General features: G+C 32.2%; 1 protein-coding gene and 1 long non-coding RNA gene across 2 annotated transcripts; one reads left to right on the top strand and one right to left on the bottom strand.

The window, feature by feature from the left end:
* On the bottom strand, positions 1–3,581 carry LOC132634194 (uncharacterized). The gene is made up of 3 exons (XR_009580072.1): positions 3,339–3,581; positions 1,354–1,499; positions 1–398 (listed from the first exon to the last, which is right to left on the bottom strand). It is a non-coding gene; the product is annotated as an uncharacterized LOC132634194 (long non-coding RNA).
* Positions 3,582–6,134: 2,553 nt separating this feature from the next.
* On the top strand, positions 6,135–7,798 carry LOC132634193 (high-affinity nitrate transporter 3.1-like). The gene is made up of 2 exons (XM_060350483.1): positions 6,135–6,398; positions 7,098–7,798. Exons 1-2 carry the CDS (start codon positions 6,269–6,271, stop codon positions 7,577–7,579), a joined length of 612 nt encoding a protein of 203 aa, XP_060206466.1. The 5' UTR covers positions 6,135–6,268; the 3' UTR covers positions 7,580–7,798.
* The last annotated feature ends 18,522 nt before the right edge of the window (positions 7,799–26,320 follow it).

Below are 26,320 nucleotides of genomic sequence, written 5' to 3'. Positions count from 1 at the left end.
CAAATTTCATAATGCAAGAAATAACAGGAACTGGAGTTGAATGATAGAGTGCTTCCAGAGTAACTTTGCTTTCTTTCCTTAGTCGTATGATAACATTGCAATGAAGAAGCTGATGGCATAAATTTCAACAATACACTTAGGTAGCAATTTTTTTTGCACCTAATTCTCCCAATTAAAGAAACTTGAGGGTCTTAAAAGTTACAGGCTACATTTACAGGAAAGAACTCTAAGATACGACTTATAAGTTTACACGTGAGACCATTTCTATTTCTATCGGTCCTAAAACATCCTATACTCGAAAGCACCTTGATAGAGTAGAGCTCCAAGAAGAGAGCTCACTGCATCGACAAAGAATATAGACATACAATCTCCGTTTTTGAGAAGCCCCATGCTGGCATCTGTATAGAATTAAAACATCATGAATGTGCAAAATCAATGTAAAAGAAATCAGAATGTATATGTATCACCCCCAAGCAATTTGGAATTTCAGTGTCATCCATATAATCTTACCCAGTCAACTAATCACATTCAGATTTTGGAAAAGCTTCTTACATGCTAGCAAAATGTATAATCTACTGGTTCATCTTTGATTATTTCAAAGAAGGAAAGTGTCTTTCCCCTACCAATCAATCTAACATTTAAATTTGAGAAAACTTTTACATGTTAGCAAAATTTATAGTTTGCCAGTCCATAGAAATAGAAAATTGTGAATTTTCTAAGAGGCAAGTAAAAACTTTTATTAGTTTATTATTCATTGACAGCCGACATGTTAAACCTAAGTATGTCTCCATTTCACGTTAAAGAAAATATCATTGACTTCAAAAAAATATACAGGGGAAAGAATTGCCAATCCAAGTATAGCGCAACCATGATGCGAATGAAGCTTGCTACATTTCTGGCCAATGAAATTAAGAGCATTAAATAATTGGTAGCCAATACCATATGCAGTTAATATTTTAAGCAATATACTATTTAGTTGGATATTCCACATAGTTGTTACTTAAAAATGTTAAAGATTCAAAAGTTTTTTTCTGTGGGTTATTTTAGCACCAAACTTTACAGCAAATCTTCACTTCTCCAAGGGTAAGGTTGAGTAAAAACCCTCCAAACCTATGCAAGACTATACAAAAGTAAGAAGCAGCAAAAGAACAAAGAAGAAACACCACTGGAAAAAGTACCACACATGACAGGTGGAAATTTAATTAATTATATAAGCATATTAAAAATTCAAATTCTCTTCTCAAAAGTTACAAAAGAAAATTTTGAAGTAAAGTTGGATAGCAAAAAACTTGATGAGGCCTTTGAACAATAAGCTAATATCTGAATTGCGCTTCATAAATTATGACCACTCACCTGACTCAATCTTAACTGCTAACTCTAATAGTGTGGGATCACCATACCCCATATGAATTCAGATATGATAGAATACTGGTTGCGCACTATAATGGATCGTTGGTGGTATAGGATTAGCCATTCTTCTTGATCCGAATTGAAATCACCTGCATATATGACATCCTATCAAATATATACCACGTTCATTAATAAAATAGAAAAATTATTTGGTATCTAAATGAGATAAGTATAACATTTCCAGGGGTGCAAATGAATAAAAAGAGCGTATGAATCTGTTAATTATGAACTTATCAACTCGAAGAAGGGAAAAAAGAGAGAAGACATAGACAAAGTCCACATTCTAAGTGTCCACGAATAGATACAATAAGTGCAAGATTATGTGACCAATTACCTAATGTTTTAGTGAAACGTATCACATGAGATTACTAGAGAACCGAACTTTTTGAGCATAACCTTATTTGCCTCCATTAAAAGGTGATGTGAACGGAGGTTCCAAATTTTCTTGGATTATCATTGTAACTATTGTACAATACAAAGTACTTGGCCAACAGTCGACATACATACAATTACATTTTGAGGATTGTTCTAGAAGAAATTAAGAATTATAGTATGTGCATGAAGATTCAAAAACACAGTATTTAGAGGGTACGAAGATAAAGATCTTTAGCAACTGTCTTATCATGAAAAAAATCTAAAAAATGTCATTCAAAGGGGAAGATCAGAACCATTAATCACCAACCAGTCAAATAAGAGGTTGGCCAACTTGAACTACGGTCGACAGATTACACTTCTAGTAGAAGTACAACATTTTTCTATAAGCCCAGGTAGGTACCGAACAAGCAAATTTTGAATATCTTTCATCAACATTGGGATGGGGAAGGTTTTTTTAGTGTAGGTAATTGCAACTAGAATTTATAGTATACAAAGGTGAAGTCACTGAGAAGTAGATATACTTGAATTTCTTGGTGGGTTGCTTTGCTAAAATTATGTATTAGCTGATTTGGTCATATGACTTTGTGAAGGTTTTCTTCGTTTTCCATATTCTTAGCTTTTTAAAGCTTCCCTACAATAAAGTAAATTACATGTGATAAATTAGATACTCGTCAGTTCTCCTTCCTGCACATCTTATCATTGAGCCAGTGAATTTTTTTTCAATAAAATGTCTTATCATTTTGGAAAATTGCTTGTGAAGAGAATGTAGTCTGTAATGGTAAATCCTTTTGCATTGTAGGAACCACTTGATATTATCCTCATTGTACCCTTTAACCTTCTAAATTCATGTAGAATTTTCCCTATTTGCTCGTCCTTTTTTTTTTGCCTTTGTGATTTTCTGTTTCAATAGTTTAACCTGTCAAAGTATTTTTATCATAATTAAAGTGATGGCAAGACACTCAAGTTAACTGGTAAATATAATTTTGCTCATCAAAATTTAAAGGCCTAATACATAAACGGGCCATCAAACTTGGCCTCAGCTGGCAAGTACACCCTTCAACTTTGGGTGTGCATAAGTAGGCACCTCAATTTGTATAAAGCTGAACGCGCAAACACAAATGCTGACGTGACTCATAAATTTTTGAGGTGTACTTTATACAAGTTGACGTGTTTAAATGATCGTTTTGTAAGTTAGAGTGTTCAGCTGACAAAGTAGAGACAAGTTGAGATGCCTACTTGTGCACACCCAAAGTTGGAGGGCAAACCTGCCAGCCGAGGCCAAGTTTGAGGGCCTGTTTGGGTATTATGCCAAATTCAAAATAGCTAAATAAACTTGAGTAAACATTGAAAGAACTTAAAAGGTACTATGAAACTGATATTTTACTACCCAACAGCGCAAACAAAATCCGATATATTAGCGACATTTTAAAAAATACGGGGTGCGCATTAGAAATGTAAAGAATAACAACAATAAAAAACAAAAACTTATAATCATGGAGAAGTGCAATTTGTATTGAGAAAAACAAAGCTGAAGAAATAGGAAGAGCAAAAACCTTAACTGCAAAAGCTCTCTTCTCTGAAATTCTCTGGAAAGTTCCTCTTTCTGAAGCCTATGGCTAATAGTAACATTTTGTCAAACACCTGGTGTGCGCTAGAAATATAAATATAAGAGAATAGCTAAAAACAAAAGGAGATGAGATGAGCCCAAGTGTGATGGGAAAGAAAAGATGGGCTAAGTGTACAGTACAATTTGTAATGCTTTTAGTGCAATTGTTTAAAGCAGTGTTCGTACCCCCAAAGTCTCATTTCTATATAAAAAATAAAAATAAATATATATATATATATATAAATATAGTAGTAAAATAATATTCTCCTTCTTTTTGTTTTTTTCCCTTTCCATTTATCAGATAAATCCTGTATATAAATATTTCTAATCAAGATTAACCACTCAATTTATATATAAAAATGTTAGCACTGACGTCAACCGCAAGTAATACTCAGCCGTTAATCTGGACCTTTTGTTTTTTTTAAGCAGAAAAAAGAACAAAACTAAATGAAAAGGAGATGCACTTGTTGCCCTTTACCAGGAATTGCATGCATTTGGGAATTTGTATGTATTTAATTCGTGTATTATGCAGTTGGTAAAAATGTACCTCACTAATTAATGAAAGTCAACGAGAAAGAGATAATATTTCGTACGTGTATCTGAAAAGCCGCTGAGGATCCGTACATCTTGAACCTGCCCCACGTTATTCTTGTCATCTTGTCTGATATATATATGCATCCCTTAAAATCAAATACAGTAAAAAATGGAGTATTTTTATTTCCAGATCGTTGAAAGTGAATGAGTAATGAGTTCCAACACAAGAAAATAATCTGGAGTAGCTGAACTACTCCATTAAAAAATTTCCAGTCAGTTTTTGCGGTGATGCTGTTCTATATATGGATTTTGCCTTTTGGCATTACTATAACCAAGGTTCTAACTGGAAGCATGCAGATCTTATCTAAATAGGAATCAAATTATTCACCTTAAGGACCTTTTTATCCATGATGTGGTAAAAAGTAATTTTGAGGAGAAATCAATATGAGGTTCCTGTCTGGTTTAAGTTATATATTGTGACACTATAATTAAATGTATACACTTTCAGCTTACTGAGGATACTAAATTAGATAGGAGGGTATGGAAGTCGTGAACTAGGATAGAAGGTTGGTGGGTCGTTGAGCGATTTCTCACTTTTCAGCGGGACCAAACTTGGTGGTAATCTGGAGCACCGTGTCTATCATAGTATTAACCTTATTCGTGTAGTTTCTTGCTTTGGATATCTGTTACCATATGTTGTTTATTGTGTTTCGGATATCTCAATATTCCGATGTTGTTCTTTTACTGAATACTCTATACTGCTTTCTTTATTAGTTTCCATGTTTTCTTCACCGCTGTATTGCCTTTTTCATTACTACTTTGATTGCTGCACTTGAGCTGAGGGTCTTTCGGAAACAGTCTCTCTACCTCTACGAGGTAGGGATAAGATCTGCGTACACTTATCGTCCTCAGACTCCACTTGTGAAATTACACTAGGTATGTTGTTATTGTTAATTAAATGTTTACACTATCCATATAAGTTAGAGTTAATACTTAAAATTCTTCTAAACTATTCACATTTTGCAAGTTTAATAAGGAGTACTTAAATTATAGGGTGTTATTGTTACCCCTAAACTATATGGAGTAGTATTTTCTATTTAAATTTTTCATGTATTACCAAGTTGCATGGATAATTACTTCACTCATTTTGTAAGCGTGTGAAAGTAGGTCAAACAAAACATTCACGTGACGTTTTACATTCATTTTTTAAAATCAATTATTCTTATTTTTTTCTTCTTTTCTTATTCATTTTCTTCTTCTTCTTCTTCGTCAAATCTATATATCTTTTGCTAATAACAGTAAACTATATTTTTGTTTTGTTTTTTAATCGGTCGGATCGTGCTTATTATAATTATTACTTCTACATATTACTTTACAGGTAATTTATTAATGTGATGATGTACAGAAACTTACATACAATCTGCACACAACTTGAACTAATTCTTTAAGATTATCTCAATTATAAATTTCCTTCATAGCAGCCGTACTTAGCGCTGAGAAAGAACTTTCTAGCCTAGGTAACTGTGTATATATCAATCAAGAATCAAGATTAATAAGGATCCAGGGGTAATAGCCGCGTTTTGTTTATAGGATTAAATCTCTTCAATCATCTTTTATCCCAAGGGCGTTAATAAATATATATAGATGATGAGGCCAACTAGCTAGTAGATGCCTTAAATAATGAGACATATATTGTAACTCAATTATGATCTATACATACGATTAGCGATTTCTCATAACATATACCCCACCTTCTGCATCAGCTCATTGATCAACCACCCTACATCAGTTGATTTTCTTGTTTTGGGTCCTTCCAAAGCATTAGGAGACAAAACTCTTAAGCCCGACTTCTTAACTCACTTAAATATTCATATCGAATGTATCGCAAAGATCCCAGTAGATATTATTTCGAACAATTCAGAAATTCCTAAATATATTCATCTAAACCAAGGTCAACTCTAATTAAGCTCTTGTCAAAACAAGTAGTTCCCAAAATTACAATGGAGTATTTATTAGTCTGTAAACCGTCAGAAAGTTGCCCTTTGAACATGGCTTAGAGCCAATTCACACGTCTAATAGCTACGTATTTTATTATTTAAAACTTACATTAGAAAATGACACTATCTCATTGTTAGCTACCAGTTGCGGTTTGTGTTTGACTTCTTCTTTTTAAATTTTCTTTAAGAAATGGCCACCTTTTGTGGCAAATATCAAGAAATCTATATAAAGCAACCCATCTTCTACTAAAGCCCATCATCAGTTGAATATTACATTAGTTTCTTCACATTCCAGTTTTCTTTCTCTTGTTGGTTGCAAGGCAGTGAGCAGATTATAACCGGCTAAATGGCAAGTATTCGTTCTATTTTTGTGGCTTCGCTTGTGATATGTTGCTTGGTAGATTCATGTTACGCTGAAATTTTGTTCTCTACCCTCAAGAAGACTCTTGATCTGTCTGCTTCACACAGACAAGGAGGTACGAATTATCAGCCCCTTCTATTTTTCTGTTAAACAAGAAAGGAAAGGAAGACTATAAGGCAGGGATTTAATTAGATTTTAGGATGGAATGCGATTTTATCTTCTCTTTTGTACCCAACTTTTAATGATTTGAGAAAAAAGTAACTTAGTCTCACATGTGGCTGCATCTTAAATCTCTGACACTTTTCCCCCAGAACAAGAATCCAAGGCTTTGTTGCAAATAAATATGTCGATGACTTTATTTTTCGGGGACATATTTCTTAGCATTAGCCGTTTACTAATCGTTTTGGAAGAAGGGAAATATCAAGTAAAAATGGCTACTGATTTCTAAGCATTGAGGTCATTCCATTAATTGTCTTGTAATGATCGTTTTCTTTTTCTTTTCTTTGCTCATGTAATTGATTAAAGCTATTAAATGACTTGATAGAGCTAATTGTTTGATTAGGAAATTAGATACATAGATTAAATTCACATATACTGATCGTATAACGATCTTTTTACACCATCAACGTAATTTAACTTGTTATAACATGTTACTTACCATTATTTTTAAATTATCAATTGATATTATGAAATAAAGTTAATTACTTTTGAATAATCTGATTTTGCAAATATTATGACACATGGAGCTTAAACTCTAGATTCGTTTACTAGTATAGTCATCATAGAAACGAAAATAATCTTTTCATCTTTTCAGTGTTGATGGCTGGAGAAGACCATCTCACATTTAAATGGTCATTCAACAAGACACTCCCAGCAGGGACAGACTCAACCTACAAAACAGTAAAACTCCAGCTCTGTTTCGCAGTTATTAGCCAAAAAGATCGTGCCTGGAGGAAAACGGACGACCTTCTCAAAAAAGACAAAACTTGCCAATTCAACATTGTAACCATGCCATACAAATCCTCAAACAATTACAATTGGACAATTGAGAGGGATGTCCCAACTGGTACTTACTTTGTTAGGGCTTATGTTTTGAATTCTGCTAATGAAGAAGTTGGCTTTGGACAAAGCGCTGATGCCAAGAAGGAAAAGAACCTTTTTGACATTCAAGCAATTAGCGGACGACATGTCACTATGGATATTTGCTCCATTGTGTTCTCTGTTTTCTCTGTTGTGTCCCTATTTGGATTCTTTTACATGGAGAAGAGAAAGGCCAAGCAAAGTCAACAGAAGTGATCGATGATGATCATGGATCTACATGCGTGATATGATGTGGAAGGAAATTAAATAATCTCCTTTATTTTCTGTGTACCGTAGACTTTAAGATTTTGTATTGATTAAGTTTAATACGAGTTTGATGACTCATGATGTGTCATGCGTGACATTGTGTATGTTCTTGTCTTAATTTTTACTGTACTTTTATTTGGATGATCAAAGTTTGGTTATCAGTTTTTACATCGCTTACGTTGTTGTAATTCATACTGTAATGACTAAAGTTTATTAATTTTTGGCAAAGTTTCTTTATAGAATTATAATGACGTCCGTTCATTTTCTGACGGTTCAGAAAGATTGTTAAGAAAGATTGAGAATTTTTTTCTCATAGTGTACTCATCTTTTTGGATTTTCACATTTTTAGTCAGGCAATTAAGAAGAATTTCACCCACTTAATCGTAATTATTTATAGTAGACAACCATATATATTCCGTGTATAAGAACTTTATAATAATTGTCATGAGATTCATATCATAATTCACATAAAACTTGCAGGTTCATCATACTTAAACTCTTTTTGAAGAGATATCATGTGTAATAAGTATATAATTGATGTATTACGTATCCACTCTAATATATATATATATAAAAAACAAGACTTAGGCCCGGTGACGCAGCGCTCTAAAAATCAAGCATTAGTATTTATCCTTTTCCTGGTTTTTTTGAATTTTCATCCTAATTTCTCTCTTTAATTAACTACTATTTACTATTCTAAAAAACTGGAATCTGAAATGGCACGATTAACGAAACGAAGCAATTAAGGTAACACACGTTACTCTCTATTATAATCCCAAAAGTCACCCCAACTTGGGAATGAATACAGTTATTTACATTAAGAACTTATCTCTGCAATATTTTCATAAATAAAAGACATTGGTTGTCCTGTTGTCACTATAGACCTGATTCTCTCCTCTTCGCCTATCACCATCTATGTAAATCTATTTCGGCACACCTCTAATTCAACGCAACGTAATATCTGTACTGATATATCAAGTCGATAATTTTGTTTGTTCACTATTTGTTTGTTTTATATCTTCAAGCAATGAATTTTGCAGAAATAGTGTTACGTCGTGCCGGATAGAGAAGTCTAAAATCGGATCTATGTTATGGCTCCAAACTCACTTTTGCCTTGAGTTTGCATTTCTTCCTAATTAAGTTATCTTTCATCACTTTCATTAACAACAGTTAGAGAATACTAATACAAATTTGCCTTTTTCTCTTGCTTTTTCCTTCATTTTGTTTTGAGAAGTCCAAAAGTCATACTCCATAACCGTTGAACGTAATAGACAAAACAACCTTTAGGGAACCCTTTTGAAGCAACCAACGATTCCAATTTTCAGGCCAATTGTGTTTATTATTCTGGGAGTCTTTCTGCCACGTGCCGATAGAATATATTAGACTTTCATTTGGCCCCAGATATTGATATTAAATAATGTGGTTCACATGACCTCGGTGACAATTGAGTGTGGCATTCCATGCAATGAGCATATCAGTCATTTCGTTGCCAAGATAGATCTTTTTCTTTGCCTTTCAAGATATTGCGTATAAAGAAAAAGATAGCCAGTCTTCTTCAGCAGCCCAGAGTGTTATGTAAAAAGGAACAAGAAAAATAAGTAGTGAGAAAGGAATGCGAGAGAAAACACAAACGAATTAGCGATGTGATAGTCTTTTTTAAAATGTTTTCTTCGTACAAACTCATGTTTCCTACTACACTTTTTTTTTCTTCTCTTCAAGGACTTGTATAATATTTGAGAATCAAGAAGAACGTTGGAGAAGTATATCTTGTACAGGCATGTACCAGAATGAATTTTATGACTTTTTCCTTCTTTTGGACTCTTTATTTGCATCTCCATACTTAATTCTCGTTTTCTTCCCTGTGTGTTTTTTAAGAGTTTTTTTTATATATTCAATTTATACTTATGAGTGATAGAATACTAAAATAGCCAAAAACAAACTTTGGGAAATTTGCAGCGAATTCTGAGAAGAAAATTAGAGTGGATTTGTTGGCACAAGAGGTAGTAAAGTTTTTGATTTTTGGAATGAGGGAGGAAGCCCATAGGTTACGTAACTATTCAAGGCTAAACTACAGAAGTCTTTTTTCATATCCCTGAATCTTTTATGTTCACTTTTAGTATTTATAATAAATATCAAAAGTACTCCTATTTTTATTGAAATATTGATTTCTATGATTTTCAATTTTATAATTAGGAGGCAGTACTTTCCTATACTATTTAATTTTAGCGAAAATAGGAGTTTGTTCTTTCCTTTATTTTATTGCTATTGTTTTTAGTTAATTTTGGAAAAAATATGATAAATGAGGAACGACTTTAGAATTCTCTATTTCATTGTGATTTACTGATCGATCAAGTGTTATATATTTGTGTGCAACAATACTATCAAGTTCTACTTAAGCTTAGAGTTTCATGATTTTTTATAGATGAAAATTAGTTTAACTATTTGTCATATTTCTTCTATTTCTACATGTATTATATAAAATAGTCACTTAATAAACTCATCGAGATTTTTTTATGACCGTGCAAAGCGCAGGCATATTAAGTAGTTATACAATAATTATACTCTCCAATTAAAGATTAAAATTATTTTTTATCGTGGACTTTGTTGGACATCTGTGTACAGTGGCGGAGCCATAAGTCGAGGGTGTTCATCTGAACCCCCTCGGCAGAAAAAATCACCATTTTTAAAAGGTTAAAATTATTTTTTATGTCTATATAGTAGATGTTGAACCCCCTTAGGCTTCTTCGTGTGTTTACATTTTTATATTTTGAACCCCCTCGACGGAAATTCTGGCTCCGCCACTGACTGTGTAGTGTAAATAATCCCCAATTTTTTTTGAGGTTATCACCCCCGCTAAACAAAAGCTTCAAATAGACCAAGGCTCTGGCCTCAGTTACTTCAGATACTTTTCCTAAGTACCAACAACTAATTAGAAGTTTGATATTGCTGTAGTGCAGATTTAGTTAACTCCATATTATGCATCTTTTTGGTTCGGCACGAATAATATCATGCGTAAACTGTATTATTTGCAAATTTAATAGTACTCGGTAAATCGGCCAACAAAATAGACCTGGTATTCGCTTTTAAGGTTCCACTTATATTTCCACTCTAATAAGAAGGCCTGAGTAGACTAAAAACAACTGTGGAGTTGGGACTTGGGACTTGGGACTTGGGAAGTGAATTATTTTTTATTATTTCTTTTTTGGTTATAGATAAATATTAGGAAGATGAAGTAAATCATTTGTGGATATTGAAACCTGGCCTCCTGGGTACTCTTGGAGCTTTTAGGAAAAACTTAAAATACGTTCCATCTCCGGAAGGAAAGTAGTAATAAAAGTAGATATTAGTATGTTATAGTCAACCATGAATCAATAATGGAAAATTTCATTTGGAAACGTGAGGGCAACTTGTTCATGACGATCATTCCTAATCCATATTTGTTAATTCGTACGCCCTTTCCTTAATCTCTAGTTCTTATTTGATATTTACAAGGGATGATAAATATTTCCTCCGTATTTTGATTTGATACAAAATTTAATGAAGAAATGAAAACTTTTAAAACTTGTGATTTTATTCTATAACATTTTGGGATTGGGCTCCTCTCCATTTCTCATCTCTCCATTTTCTCAAGTTCTACCTTAAATTAGAGACACATGACATGAGTTAGAATTAATGACTCAGATTTAATTGACTAAAGCAAGACCCTAACCATGATTACATAATTAATAACTTATCCATAAATATATTAGAATATTTTTCTCTCTTTTCCTATTTTACTTTTCCTGCCTAGTAAAATATCTTTTTTGATTTACTCGATTATTTTCTACCACTTAATGTTTTTCCCTAATAGACCCATTATTCAATTGGTGATATTTTCCATTTTTTCAATTGTGATGCTTACTAATTCACCTAATATATACCCCACTATTCAATTGGTAATTATATATTTCTGAAAGCGTTGTTTATATTCTGGAAAATATCACCATTAAAGAGTTGTCATGATTGAAAAAAAGATGGAAAATTAAATAGGAAGAGAGAGAAAATACTTTAATATATTTATGGATAAGTTATTAATTATGTAATCGTGGTTAGGGCCTTATTTTAGTCAATTAAATCTTAGTCATTAATTCTAACCCATGCCATGTGTCTCTAATCTAAAGTAGAACTTGGGGAAAATGGAGAGATGAGAAATGGAGAGGAACCCAATCCAACATTTTGTGGAGTATATATCTTAAAATGTTTTTTTTTTTAAATTAAAGGCCACTAGGTTTTGTGCCACCTAGTGGCTATTTTATTAATAAAGTAAAGGTTCAACAAAAACAAAAGGTCTTTGAAAACGTGAAACACAACAGAAAGCAAATAGACTTAAGCTAAGTGAAAAGGGAAAGTGCAGCCATTGAAGTCAATCTGAGCGGCCCGTTGCTGCTGGTTCCTTGACGTTGCTGGTGATGATTTGGCCTTCGTCCCTCCACAAAATTCCATCTTTGAAGCTCCTTGAACACAGGTTTGTTGCTTGATCTCCCTACTGATTTCTCCCATTTGTACTTCGGTATTTGTGTCGATTTGGGTTGAAATTGCTCCGAATCTGATCTAATATGGTGTGTTGTTTGTTGATGTGTCTTCATTGTTTCCAATTTTGTGGTGAGTTCGGACTTTCTGACTTTCTCCGCAACTTCGATTTTTATTTGAAATTGCTTAGAAATCTGCTCCGATGTTATGTGTTGTTTGTTGATGCGCCTTCATTGCTTCTAATCTTGTGGTGAATTCATGATCTCTGACTTTCTCCGCAGCTCTGTGGTTTGTGTTTGCGTGTCTGGTATACATTTCTAGACGCCTCTTCGATCTGCTCCTGCTTGTGAACAATTAAAATGTCACTCAAGTATGTGAAATTACTTAGTAAAGTCCCTCAACTTACATTTTTTATCAATAAAATCACTCAACTTCAACCTTTTCTCTTACAAAGTCATTCCAGACAGAAATGCCATTTCCGCCGAAAATCTAACTTGCATTGGGTTTAAAATAAACTATGTATTAACTTTCCCTGTCTTGTAGATAGGAGCACACACTAAATAATCCTTTTTTAGATGTGTTCGGTAATTGCTTGGTGTTTGCTCTAGCTAAAAATTCTATAATTTTTTTGAAGTGAACTTTGTAATGTTTAGTATGAATGGATTGTTCTGTGAAATATTAAAGTTAATTTTTTGGAAGAATAAATATCATAGATATTTAGAAGAATATCTAGAATGGTCTAGTGTAGCATCTTGGATAATTATCTTATAGAAATATCTAGATTTATAGAGTATTACTAGAAGATAAAGGTTGCTAGAATTTTCTTATAGATGTATCTGGAAGAGTATCTAGAATCATCCATAGACAACTATAAATAGGGATGATCTTGTATATTTCTAATCAACCCAATTGAAAATCATTCAAGCCAATTCAAGAGAGTCTTCTTCCATTTCAAAGTTCTCCTTTCTATAGCTTCCTCTTCTTTAGTTGAATCTTCCTATCTTAGTAACGATCTTGGGCTAGTAGAAGGTTTCTCCGATTTACTTTTCTTCTGCTATATTTCTCTACATGGTATCAGAGTCATAGTCATACGTTGGCTTCTGGATTTTGTTTCAACATCGGGTTAGTAGTAGATTCAACTGTTTTTCTAAATGGATTTGAGCGGTCGTGTTAATGGACTGGGGATGGCGTTGTTGAATCAGTCCAATTACAAGGTATGAAAGACATGTATGGAGTCATAGCTTGTTGGTGAGGATTTGTGGGATGTTGTTAATGGAAGTAACACAAGTCCTCTTGCAGACGGACAGAAAAATGGTGACGCATGCAAGAAGTGGAAGCAGATTAATGCAAAGGCGGAGTTCATCCTAAAGAGGTCCATTTCTCACAACTTGTTTGATCATATTATTAGGTGCAAATCAGCTCATGAGATATGGAGGACCCTCGATCGGCTGTTCAATAAGAAGGATGAAGCCCGACTACAGATATTGGAGAATGAATTGTCGAACACCACTCAAGGTAATCTTTCTATTACCGAGTACTTTTTGAGGATTAAGAACTTATGTTCAGAAATCTCTTTATTAAATGCGGACGAGGTTATCTCTGAAGCACGAATGAGAAGAATTATTATTCGTGGTTTGAAGTCAGAATATATTCTTTTTGTTACATCAATTCAAGGATGGGCTCAACAACCATCCTTGGAGGAGTTTGAGAATCTCTTATCATCACAGGAGCTACTAGCCAAATAGATGGCTAGTGTGTCTATCAAAGAAGGGGAAGGAAATGCTCTTATAGCTAACAAGAGGAACTTTAAAGGAAGACAAAAGCGAAGTGGCTCAAGAGAGATGGCACATTCTCAATTCCATGAGGGGTCAAGCTCGCCAAGACAGAAGGAAGAGTATTCTAATAATGGTAAGAAGACTATTAAATGTTACCGATGTGGTGAAGTAGGACACATAAAAAGATTTTGCTGAGCCAAAGAGAGCAACGTGGCTCAAGTTGAGAAAGCTGCTGAAGAAGAAGAAGAGGACTGGGGAAGGTGCTTCGTAGTTGAGGCTCGATTAGTAGATGCCCTGGCTTCCTTCAATTTCGAAAGAGACTAGACCATGGATTCAGGAGATAATACGGTCCATCACGTGGAGAAGGAAGGCATTGGTGTCCTCAACAAAATGCAAGAAGATTCCAAGGATGTTCAGACTAGTGATGTGGTAGTTGCTACCAAGGAAATCAATTAAGCAGATCATGAAACTGGTAATAAAAGTCTGGACGTGGAAGATGTTGAAATAGAACCAGAGCATGAAGTGTATGAAACTATATATGAAAATGGTGACCATTCTAGAGAAAGCATTGAGGGAGTTGTAGTGGAAGTTGAAGTCTCTGGTCAATCACTAGCTCAGAGCAAATACGGGACGCAGATGAAAAAGCTAACGATCAAATAAATGAACAGGCTAACCTTGAGGGCTCAATTTCAAATGGAGAGACAAACAATATGATTTTTGGAAGCTCTGAAGCTGACAAACAATTTACTGAGGAGCTGGAAAGGGAATCTAGTAGTGGATCATACACTAGTGTTGAGGCTTCGAAGGAAATGAATGGTCAGATCGTCACCGACTCGGGTATTTCTCCGGATAACACAATTGTCAAGGAGCTAAGAAAAGGGGGGAGTATGGAAACTCAAGAATGTAAAACTCAGCATGGAGATGATTCACATGGTTCACAAAGGCTAAAAAGAAATATTGTTAAGCCAGCTCGCTACAAAGATGAAAAGTTTGTCGGTACATATTCATGCTTCTTTGCAGGCCCAATTAATGGCGGAAAACCTTCGTCATTTGGAGAAGCAAGAGGAGACAGGAAAGTATGTCTGAGATTTTCACCAAGACATGCCCAAAAGCTTCGGTTGAGTTCTTCTGCGACAAGCTTGGGGTAGCTTCCAAAATATTACTTTAAGGGGGAGTGTGAAATATTAAAGTTAATTTTTTGGAAGAATAAATATCATAGATATTTAGAAGAATATCTAGAATGGTCTAGTGTAGCATCTTGGATAATTATCTTATAGAAATATCTAAGGGCCCGTTTGGCCATAAATACCAAAAAAAAAATCACTTTTTTTTGGAATTTTTGAAGTTGGAGTTGTGTTTGGCCATATTTTTTGAAATTGTATTTTTTGGTGAAATGTAGTGTAAAAAAGTGAAAAAAATTTGAAAAACAAGTTTTTCTTGTTTTTAGTATTCCGGAATACAACTCCGGAAAAAAGTGAATAACTTTTATGGCCAAACGCAAAAAGTAAAAAAAGTGAATAATTTTTATGGCCAAACGCCCACTAAATGTTCTAGAGTATCACTAGAAGATAAAAGTTGCTAGAATTTTCTTGTAGATGTATCTAGAAGAGTATCTAGAATCATCCATAGACAACTATAAATAGGGATGATCTTGTACATTTCTAATCAACCCAATTGAAAATCATTCAAGCTAATTCAAGAGAGTCTTCTTCCATTTCGAAGTTCTCCTTTCTATAGCTTCCTCTTCTTTAGTTGAATCTTCCAATCTTAGTAACGATTTTAGGCTAGCAGAAGGTTTCTCCAATTTACTTTTCTTCTGCTATATTTCTCTACATGTTCAGCTAAATTATATTTAGCAATGCAAATTGCAGTTTATTATTTGAATGTCAAATCTAGCCAAAGCAGTGAAGCAGCTAGTAGGCTGATTTTGTGAGTGAAGAATACCAATATATTGGTCAATGCAGTTGATAAGCTTATTATCATCCTGTACTTTCGAAGTCTCGCTGGGTAATAAGTATCTATATCACCCAGGATTCATAAAATATTGATGGACGGGATGTTGCTGTAAGAAGTGCAATCCATGAATAGTAAGAGGAGGTTGACCTTCTCTTTTCTTGTTACAGCTGTGGCATGTTTATTTGGTATTGCAAATATAGCATAAGAAAATTAGCGGACAACAATTTGCTATGAAGTTAACATAAACCAGAGTATCAATCCATGTCTTATTTTAAGAACCCTTAACATGGAATGATTTTGCAAGCAAAAAAGTTGAAGTTGAGGGATTTTATGATACAAGAGTAAGTTGAGTGACTTTATTAAGCAATTTCACATACTTGAGTGACCTTACAATGTATTTACTCACATTTTGTGTGGCTATAATATTACTTGTAATCTTAAACATGTCATAACATTTATATGAATATAAAAACTTCTCATTGGAAAAATATATAATTTTTTAAACGAATTATAAGCAAATAATGCCAAACAAAATAAAACCGACTAAGAACTAAGTAACCAGGCATAAAAGATGTTGATATATACACCAAGTCAAGTTCAAGATTCTTTGAATTTTCTTACAATCATCATGATAGTGAAAGATTCCAACCCTTCCAAAATTTCGACGAATATCTACTAGTGGAGTCGTGAGGCGCCCATTTTAATTGCGGGATCTAATAACAAAATAGTGTACTAGTTTTAACTTTTAAGTAGCCACTAGTATGGTCAATTCCTGTCGGCTAAAGAGGTATTAGTCGGAGCTTGCACTTTCAGAAAAAACATACAGTTTAATATTTTAATTTTTAATCAAAGTTCCAACTTTGTTCGATCTTCACTCCTCTTAGCCTGGCCATTGAATAATTCGATGGATCAAGAATTTAGTGGCGACGAATTTCATTTGGAGACGTGAGGCTAAGTATTCAGAACACCTTCCAATTTTTTTATTTTTTTTTAACCCCTACCCTTGAAAGTTCCCCTTTTTGCTCCCTTGGTTACTCAAACTTTTGAAATAGAAGGGAAGGGTGCTTACCAAGTTTGTTACTTTCTCCAATATATTATACTTGTCATGGTTACTAAAAATAATTGATTCAACAAACTGTCATTTTAAAAATTAAAGATAGAATTAATTTTTTTTCCACCAAATTAAAGATGGAATTAACTTTTTTCCACCTTTACTCTTACTTTAATAAATGAGAAGAAAGATTAATGTCGTAAAAGGAATGGTAATATTAAATTGAGATCAAAGAATAAATAAAGATAATTTAATCAAATTATTCTTTTGAATTAATGATTTCTTAAGAGCATATAAAAGAAAACATGACAAATAAATGAACCTTAGGAGTAATTAGAAAGCCCCCCATCTTTAATCGCAAAGTCATCTTTGTTCCATCATTTGGAAGCTAACTTGTTCATAGCACCTTCCTAAGAATAGTTATTTAAAAAATTATTATTTTAAAAAATTTAAAAATAATTTTTTTTTTTAATTTACTTGGAAGAAATATTCTAAAAATAATAAAGAGATTAAAGGTTCAAACAATAAATATGGAAAATATTTTGTCAAATAACTATAATTACTAGTAATATTTTTTAGAAGAGCATGTGCAAAAAGCTAAATGATAAATAAACAGGACCGGAGGGAATAGACCGCTTCTTTAATTTCACTAGATGATGAAAGCTCGTGCTAGTATGGGCCCAACACAAAAAATAGTATTATACTTTGTGGTTTTAGTCTGTCTTAAAAAAAATGATATATTTTTATGTTTAGAAATCATTTAACTTGAAACTTCCCATTTTACCTTTAATGAAATGATTTAAATCCACACAAATATCTATGACTTGTTTTAGACCACAAGTTTCAAAGATCTTTCCTTTCTTTTTTAAACTTCGTGCCTAGTCAAACTATGTCACGTAAATTAGGACAGAGAGAGTACCTTTTAGTGATATAATTATGAAATTTTTATTATAGAAAGTATTATAATTCAATTAATTTAAAATATCAATAAATTATTTTACTTAGACCGCTTCTCCCATATATGACTTTCCTGGTTTGGTTCTCCAATTGAAAGATTTGAAATACACCTTCTCTTACCGAGTTTCATGCCATCATCTCTTTCTACTCAACAACACTGAAAGTGCTTTCATGTGTCAGCATCTGTTGTAGTATTAAATTTTTAAGTATAGACGAACTTCATCATTTTCTTAAAATATGTGTATACGTTTTTTGACCGTTTATGTTTCGTCTTCTTGATGTTATTCCTCAATATTTGTGTGAGACGTATGTGTCTAAACTTATACCCAAAGGTATAAGTTTTAAATCTTTTGGTTTTATGACTTCTTTAGCTGTTTTTGTGTTCAATTTAAATCGTTATTTCTTTTTTCATGAATTTCTCTTCTTTAAATTTTCTCTAAGCGTACCTTTACCATTTTCTGAACTTATTATCATTATTTAATGTCCTTTTTTTATTTTTTTTTATTTCTACTATTATAGAAGAGTGGGTCTCACCTTAATTTTTTTAATTATTATTTTAACTATATTAGAAGGGTGGGTAGACGACGATCCAACCCAGTCTTCTAATATAGTAGAAAAAATCATCTTTTGTCTTAGCAAGTCATCTAGGGGCATGACAATAATAATTAACTATGGCATCCATAAATTAACCTGGTTGACTGAATTAAACTCGAAATTTCCTTGAATCTTCCTCCAATTATCATGATAGTGATAGAGATTCCAGCTTTTCCAAAATTTCAAGGAATTCCAACTTTAGTGAAGAGTTGAGGCCCCAGTTGTGGCATTAATTTAATCAATATTTCAATATCACGGACGTTCAAACAATTTCTTTATTTATTAGACTCAAAACACATCAGTTATTCATCATAATTAGATCACGAACTTCATCTCTTGCTCAGGGGCGGATGCACCTTAAGAGAAGTGGTGTCATGGGACAACTTTTCATTAAAAAAAAAAATCAGGTTTTTTAATATAATTAGATGCAGACAAAAATGCTAGAATTATATAAAAGAAGTGCTATGCATTGGTTTATTATCGTTTATCAAAAGAATAGTTCTATATGCAGGGATCGAACCAGCAACCTTAATTATATGAGGTAAAAACAAGTAAACTTGTTGAAACAATCTATTTTATCTCTAATGATGAATTAATTAGTATCTTTTTTTAATAAAGCTACCATTAGTTCATTTAAAAAATTAAAAGCTGTTGAGAAGTTAAATTGTGTTTTATTAATATGATCTAAATATTATTTTTTCAAATGAAATATCACGCGAATTTGTCTTTTCTTCATTTCCTTAAATAAAGACACCACTTATAAAAGATTTTCAGTACGTTGTTGTTCTTGTCCACCCATAGTGCTATTGTAACGTATCATCTAACGAACACCACAAAAAATAAAAAATAAAATAAAAACAATTACCCGCTACAAGAGAACTTTGATGAAGCCATAGTTGGGTGGTGTTACTAGAATGTGTTAATAAACATCAAATCATTTTTGTTTTTGTCAACTCCATAATAATCCATATTAAGCAAAGTCTAACTTGTAACCCTGTCTGATAGACATAAATTAGTGGGTTCACAAAATCTTTATTTAATTTCCACCTCCACTCAATCTCTCTTCCTCATACTTTGGAAGTGCAAAAATACTATCATGGAAACTTTTTCTGTCTTTTTTGTTACCTCAGTAGTTGTTTTTTCTTGCTTTGGAGTCACTGCTTATTGTGCCTTTTTTCCCTCCCTTCAGCAAACTCTCCTACTCAATTCTTCTCCTTCAGAAGGACAAGGTATATGCTTTTTTTCCCCTTGGTAATAGATCTGGTTATTAAAAAAGGGGAAAGAAAGAGTATTCTAATAGAGATTAGATATTGCTTGAAAGTTATTGCCAAGTTGACTCATGTATAAAAAAATATGGCTTGTCTATCGACACATGATTAATGAATTTAATTTTATACTCCACTTGTCGCATCCCCTTTTTCCGCAGAATACAAAACGATTAATGAGTTTTAATTTATAATCGCTATTGGCGAGCCTTTTCCGTTCTTATATTTGAGTATATTCCTTTTGAGTGTAGTTTGAAGGGATAATTTAGTGGGTGTTACCACCGGCAGAGTTAAAAGGAGAAAACGGGGGTTCAATTCGTCAGAAAGTTATATCATGTAAATAGGGTAAAATAGAATTTTTATAGATTATATATACTGTTGAATATCCTTAATATAAGATAAAGTAAGTTCTAATGTAGTGTAAGAGTGGTACAATAGTTGTTGTAACTTGTAAGTGACAAGTTTGAATCTCAACTATATATAACATTTTAGTTTTTCTCTTAATTCCCTTATATAAATTTTTGATGACTTCAGGGAGTTAATATTTGAATTTGTATTAGCAGCGTTACAAGCTGGGGAAGAACAAGTGACAATAACATGGTCATTTCAACAAGAGCTACCCAACTGGAACAGACTCAAATTACAAGACAATTAAGGTGAAATTATGTTATGCCCCAATCAGTCAAATGGACAGAGGATGGAGGAAGTCCAACGACAATCTCCAAAAGGACAAAACATGTCAATTTAACGTTGTAACCATGCCATATAAACCTTCAAACAACAATTTTACTTGGACTATAGAGAAGGATGTTCCTACTAAAATTTTACTTTAAACGAATTATAAGCAAATAATGCCAAACAAAATAAAACCGACTAAGAACTAAGTAACCAGTCATAAAAGATCTTGATATATACACCGAGTCGAAGTTGAAGATTCTTTGAATCTTCCCACAAATACAATCATCATGAATTCATGATAGTGAAAGATTCCAAGCCTTCCAAAATTTCGAGTAATATTTATCTAGTGGAGTGGTGACTGGTGAGGCGCCCATTTTAATTGTTGGATTTAATTAACAAAATACTAGTTTTAAGTAGCCACTAGTATGGTCAATTCCCTGTTGGCTAAAGACGTATTTAGTCGGAGCTTGCACTTTCAGAAAAATCATACAGTTTACTATTTTAATCAAAGTTCCAACTTAGAGCCTGTTTGGATGGGCTTATGCCTATAAGCTATTTGCAGCTTATAAGCTAAAAAAAATAAGTTGGGGTAGTCTAACTTATTTTTTTGGGCTTATAAGCTGTTTTCAGCTTATAAGCTGCTTTAGATAAATTAAGTCAAATGGGCCCAATTATTTTTTTGAGCTTATTTTAAGCACAAAATGACTTTAAGCTGGCCAGCCAAACACTCAAAAAGCTGAAAACAGCTTATAAGCAACTTATAAGCAACTTATAAGCCAATCCAAACGGGCTCTTAGTTCGATCTTCACTCCTCTTAGCTGGCCATTGAATATTCGATGCATCAAGAATTTAGTGGTGGAGAATTTCATTTTGGAGACGTGAGGCAAAGTGTTCACAACACTCCCAAGTTTTTTTTTTAAATTATTTTTTTAACCCCTCCTCCTAGGAGCTTTCTTTTTTGCTTACTCGAACCCACAATCTTCGGGTAAGAGGTGTAGGGTGCTTACTAAGTTTAATACGTTCTCCTGTCTGTTATCCTTGTCATGGTTACTAAAATAATTGATTCAACATAATGTCATTTTAAAAATAAAGATAGATTTAATTTTTATTTCCACATTTACTCTTACTTCAATAAATGTGAAGAAAGATTAATGTCATAAAAGGAATAGTAATATTAAATTGAGATAAGAGAATAGATAAAATAATTTAATCAAATTATTTTTTTAGTTAATGATTTCTAAAAAGAGTGTTCAACAAAACATGGCAAGTAAAAATGAACCGTAGGGACTAGAATGCCCTTTCTTGCATCATTTGGAAACATGAAGCCAACTTGTTAATAACACATTCCTAAGAATAGTCATTTCAAAATACTTTTATTATTTTTAAAAATTAAAAATAGTACAAAAAAAGTTCTTTTAATTTAATTGGAGTAAATATTCTAGAAAGAAATAAAAAATTAAAGGATTCAAACAATAAATAAGGAAAATATTTTGCGACTATAATTATTAATATTTTTTAAAAGGGTGAAAATCATTTACACTCCTCAACTATGCTTTCAAAATCAAACTCCCCCCCTCAACTTTGAACAATAGACATTCTCCCCCCTTTATTCTATGAACTTTTTTAAATGCCTATTTTCCCTTACATTAGAACTTTTGTCTTATTTTTTTACTTCTTTAAAATCATTATATTTTTCATTTTCTTAATTTATGTAACAAATTTCTTATAAAAAATAAATATTATTTTCTAGGCGAAGAAAAAGGTGAGAAATACTAATTGAGTATATAAGTTAATGATGTTCTTAATAAAATAAATTAGCAGAATAAACAAAAAATTATTTTTATTAAAAATAATCAAAAAAATAATATTTATTTATAACAAGTGAAAAATAACAGGTCATAATAACTTTATAAATATATATATATCTATGCAGGTAATGAATATAATAACAATAACAATTAAAAATATTGGCAATTTTTTTTTAAAATAATTTATTTATACTGTAAATGAATTTTATTATAATTTAAGAATATTCCATTAGTGATAACCAAAACTTGTCTATTTATTTGAACAATAGAGAATAAGAGAGAAGTGAACCTTAATATACACACATGCATGTACATACATAGATACATACTTATTGCATATGATATTGAAATAATAATCATAAAAAACAACATTAGATTTTGTTACAAATTCATAAAATTATTATTCTACTTATAATGTTAATGAACTTAAATAAGAATTTATAAATACCTAGATTAAAAAAAATCATAGATAATATGAAAATGTATTTCATAAATGGAGGATTGAAAAAAGTAAGGGTGAAATAGTCATTTCATAGGATAAAGGGGGGAGAATATCTATTGTTCAAAGTTGAGGGGGAGCTTGATTTTTAAAGCAAAGTTGGGGGTGAAATTTTTTAAAAAGAGCATGCTAAAGGCTCAATGATAAATAAACAGGACCGGAGGGAATAGACTATTTCTTTAATTTCAAATTCATCTTTTGTCTTTGCAAGTCATCTAGGGGCATGGCAATAATAATTAACTATGGTATCAATAAATTAACTTGGTTGACTGAATTAAAGTCGAAAATTCTCTGAATCTTCCTCCAATTATCATGACAGTGATAGAGATTCCAGGTTTTCCAAAAAAAATCAAGGAATTCCAGCTTTAGTGAAGAATTGAGCCCCCCCAGTTGTGGCATAATTTAACTAATATTCTCAATATCACGGAGGTTCAAACAATAACTTTATCTATTAGACTCAAAATACATCAATTATTCATCATAATTAGATCATGAGCTTAATCTCTTGCAGGGCGGATGCACCTTAGGAGAAGTGGTGTCACAGACAACTTTTCATTAAAAAAATGTAATTTTTTATACAAGATGAAGACAAAAAATGCTAGAATATATAAAAGAAGTGATATCGCCTAAACATTAGCAATTCGTCGTGCATTGGCTGAGCGGATCCTTTCTTTTAGGAAGTTGGCGGATCAGGTCCTGTTATACCATAATCTTGCAATTGTTTTAAGCATTAGTCATTTTTTATCGTTTCTCAAAAGAATAGTTCCATATGCCGGTAAATCGCTCTAATGCCATAAACCTTGATGTAGTTTTTGTAGATATAATCTAATATATCAGTAGTATCTATGTCACAAAACAAAAAACATAACAAAAAAGTTCCATATGGAGGGATCGAACCAGCAATCTCATATGAGGTAAAAACAAGTAAACTAGTTGAAATAGTTTATTTTATCTCTAATGATGAATTGTTTAGTATTATTTCTAATAAAGCTATTAGTCTATTACTGATTCATTTATTTATTTATAAATTTAAAAAGCTGTTGGGAAGTTGCGTCGCGTTTTATTAATATGATCTAAATATTAGTAGTATTTTTTCATATGAGATTTTACGCTAATTTGTCTTATCTTCATTTCCTTAAATAAAGACACCGCTTATGGTAGATCTTCCGTACGCTGTTGTTTGTTCTTGCTCATCCATAGTGCTAATTAATGTAACGTATCATCTAATGAACACCACAAAAATAAAATAAAAACAGTTACCCGCTACAAGACAACTTTGATGAATCCCTAGTTGGGTGGTGTTGTTAGATTATGTAAATACTAGCTAATTTACCCGCGCTTGCGGGGTTTGATATAATATTGGTTAAGAATTCTATGTCATCATAAAATTTTCTATTTATCTAAAATTTCTTATAAGTTACATAAATTACCTAATGACAATTATATTAGTCAAAACATATATATCAACTCCTGCATCACGAAAAACTTTTTTTATTTATATAAAAATTGTTCCAACACATATAAAGTACCAAGTGATAAAAGATGAAAAGTAGAAGAGGGCTAGAAAAAAGAAGCACCAATTACTCATAAGAACAATAACTCTAAAAATAAATTAAATGACATCATCAAAAAAGAAGACATGGCAGTCGCATATGATGCTTTCCTTCAAATAAGAAAATAATGGCTTAGCAAAAGGGTAAAAATCATTTGGCAATTCACAGGTTATAATTTCATATAATTAAAAAAAAAAAACTTGTTGTATGTATTAATCAGAACTTTCATATCTCATTGTGAGTATTTGAGTTTCTATAATCACCCTTAAGCTGAAATAAAAAAAAATCCTTTTAGTAATGTTAGTAATATAAAAAGCATTTTAGGAGACTTGCAAAAGTTAAAAAATTTAATGTCTCTAGTTAGCAACTTTGATCTGCTTGTAGTTTGAAAAAAAAATACAAGAGAAAAAAAAAAGTGTCACATAATATTTGTAAGCCGCAATTGAAAATTGGTTACTTCATTTACTTTGGATGGAGAAATGAAGCTACAACTCCCTACGTGAAATGTTGCCTGGGTAAAAGATGGTTAACCCATTTACTTTAAAGAGAATAATCATAAGTTCATATGTTTCAAGTCTTTTGGTGTCCAAATTAATTAGGAAAGAAATTAATGAGAATAAATTTTAGAGAAGAGTTACATATAATATCTTTAAAGTAACAGAAAGGTGAAAAGATTGAAGAAGAGAATGCCAAAAAACTGTAAATTCTTGGCCAAAGAATTACTATCACTGTTACTCTCAGCACCTAACATGAAATATGTTCCCATTGATAACTTTTAGAAATATTGGACTTTCAATTGCAAATCAGACCAATCCATGATGATAAATCAATCATTTACATATTATCTGGAGCGGAGACACGATTTTCACTAAGGGCTTAAAAAATATAAAGAAGTAAACACATGAAAAAAGTTAATGAGATTCAACATCTACTGTATATACGTTAAAAAAAAATAAACCTTATACCTACAGTGTAATATTTTGTCGAAGGGGTTCGGATGAACCCCTTGTCTCTACCTAGGTCCGTCCCTGCATATTATAAAGTGTTCAGACATTTGAGGGAAAAGGAAAAAGGAACTTATATTACACAAGTACAAATAACAATATTTAGATGAATAAGTGACGTGTTTGAGATAAATGCTCACCATGCTTCAATGTTAATCTTGCATAAACATTAAATTGTCTCCAATAAATCAGAAACATCAATAGGAAAATAGAGTGTCTCTTTGCAAAGAATTTCTAATCTATAATAAAAGCCAAAGTAAATTGAACACGTCAAACTAAAAAGCTATACTAATATCTCACTACTACTAATGGAAACAAAGCACAACATTGTTACCAAAAATCAAAAGATATATAAAAATACATCATATATATTAGATAAACAATATGATATGATTGCAAATTATATTATGTGAGCCTTGAAAGTAATATCATTATTCCAAGAACAAATAATTGCCATTAACATTGCAAATCGGAGTCTTTTCTTTACTTTGTGCGATGCAAAGCCCTTTTACCCTAGAAGCATACATTTCAAAGTTAATCATCGAATTGGAAAACGTTTACTTCCATAAAAATGCACACTTTAAAGAAAACAAAGGAAAAAAATCAAAATGAAGTTGTGACAGGAAATGTTGGCATTATCATATATAATATTAGTATCAAGGAGGAAGATAGTAGTAATTAATTACTAAGAGATACCAGAGGACACACAAATTGAAAACGGATAAAACTAAGATAAGAAAGGATCGAAACGCATATTGGCAGTAATGTATGAGACTTTAATTAGGGGCTGCTTTAATATTAGGTGACGTCGTGGCCTTGTTTTCTTTCCTGGCTTGTGTTATTGGCCTTTTAGTATAACACATTAATTAATTTTAAAATGAGAAAAAAAGAGAAAAAAGATAAGTAGGATTGGAGGTCATAGAGAGGTGTCACATCACCTTGTCTATGCCTAGCTTTATATTATATATAGATTTAGTCAAAAATATTTTGTAATCTTCTATTTTAGGATAGCATATGTTAGAATCAATTAGTCAAATTAGT

The sequence above is a fragment of the Lycium barbarum genome, chromosome 3, assembly GCF_019175385.1.
Source record: "Lycium barbarum isolate Lr01 chromosome 3, ASM1917538v2, whole genome shotgun sequence".
Taxonomy (NCBI): domain Eukaryota; kingdom Viridiplantae; phylum Streptophyta; class Magnoliopsida; order Solanales; family Solanaceae; genus Lycium; species Lycium barbarum.
Note: the sequence above shows the minus strand (reverse complement) of the source record. Positions and strands in the feature narration are given on the sequence as shown.

Bases quoted from the DNA above. Each gene is read 5' to 3' on its own strand.
- LOC132634193 (XM_060350483.1), top strand. From the start codon at position 6,269: ATGGCAAGTATTCGTTCTATTTTTGTGGCTTCGCTTGTGATATGTTGC. The intron at 6,399-7,097 runs GTACGAATTATC...TCATCTTTTCAG, and splicing joins TGCTTCACACAGACAAGGAG to TGTTGATGGCTGGAGAAGAC.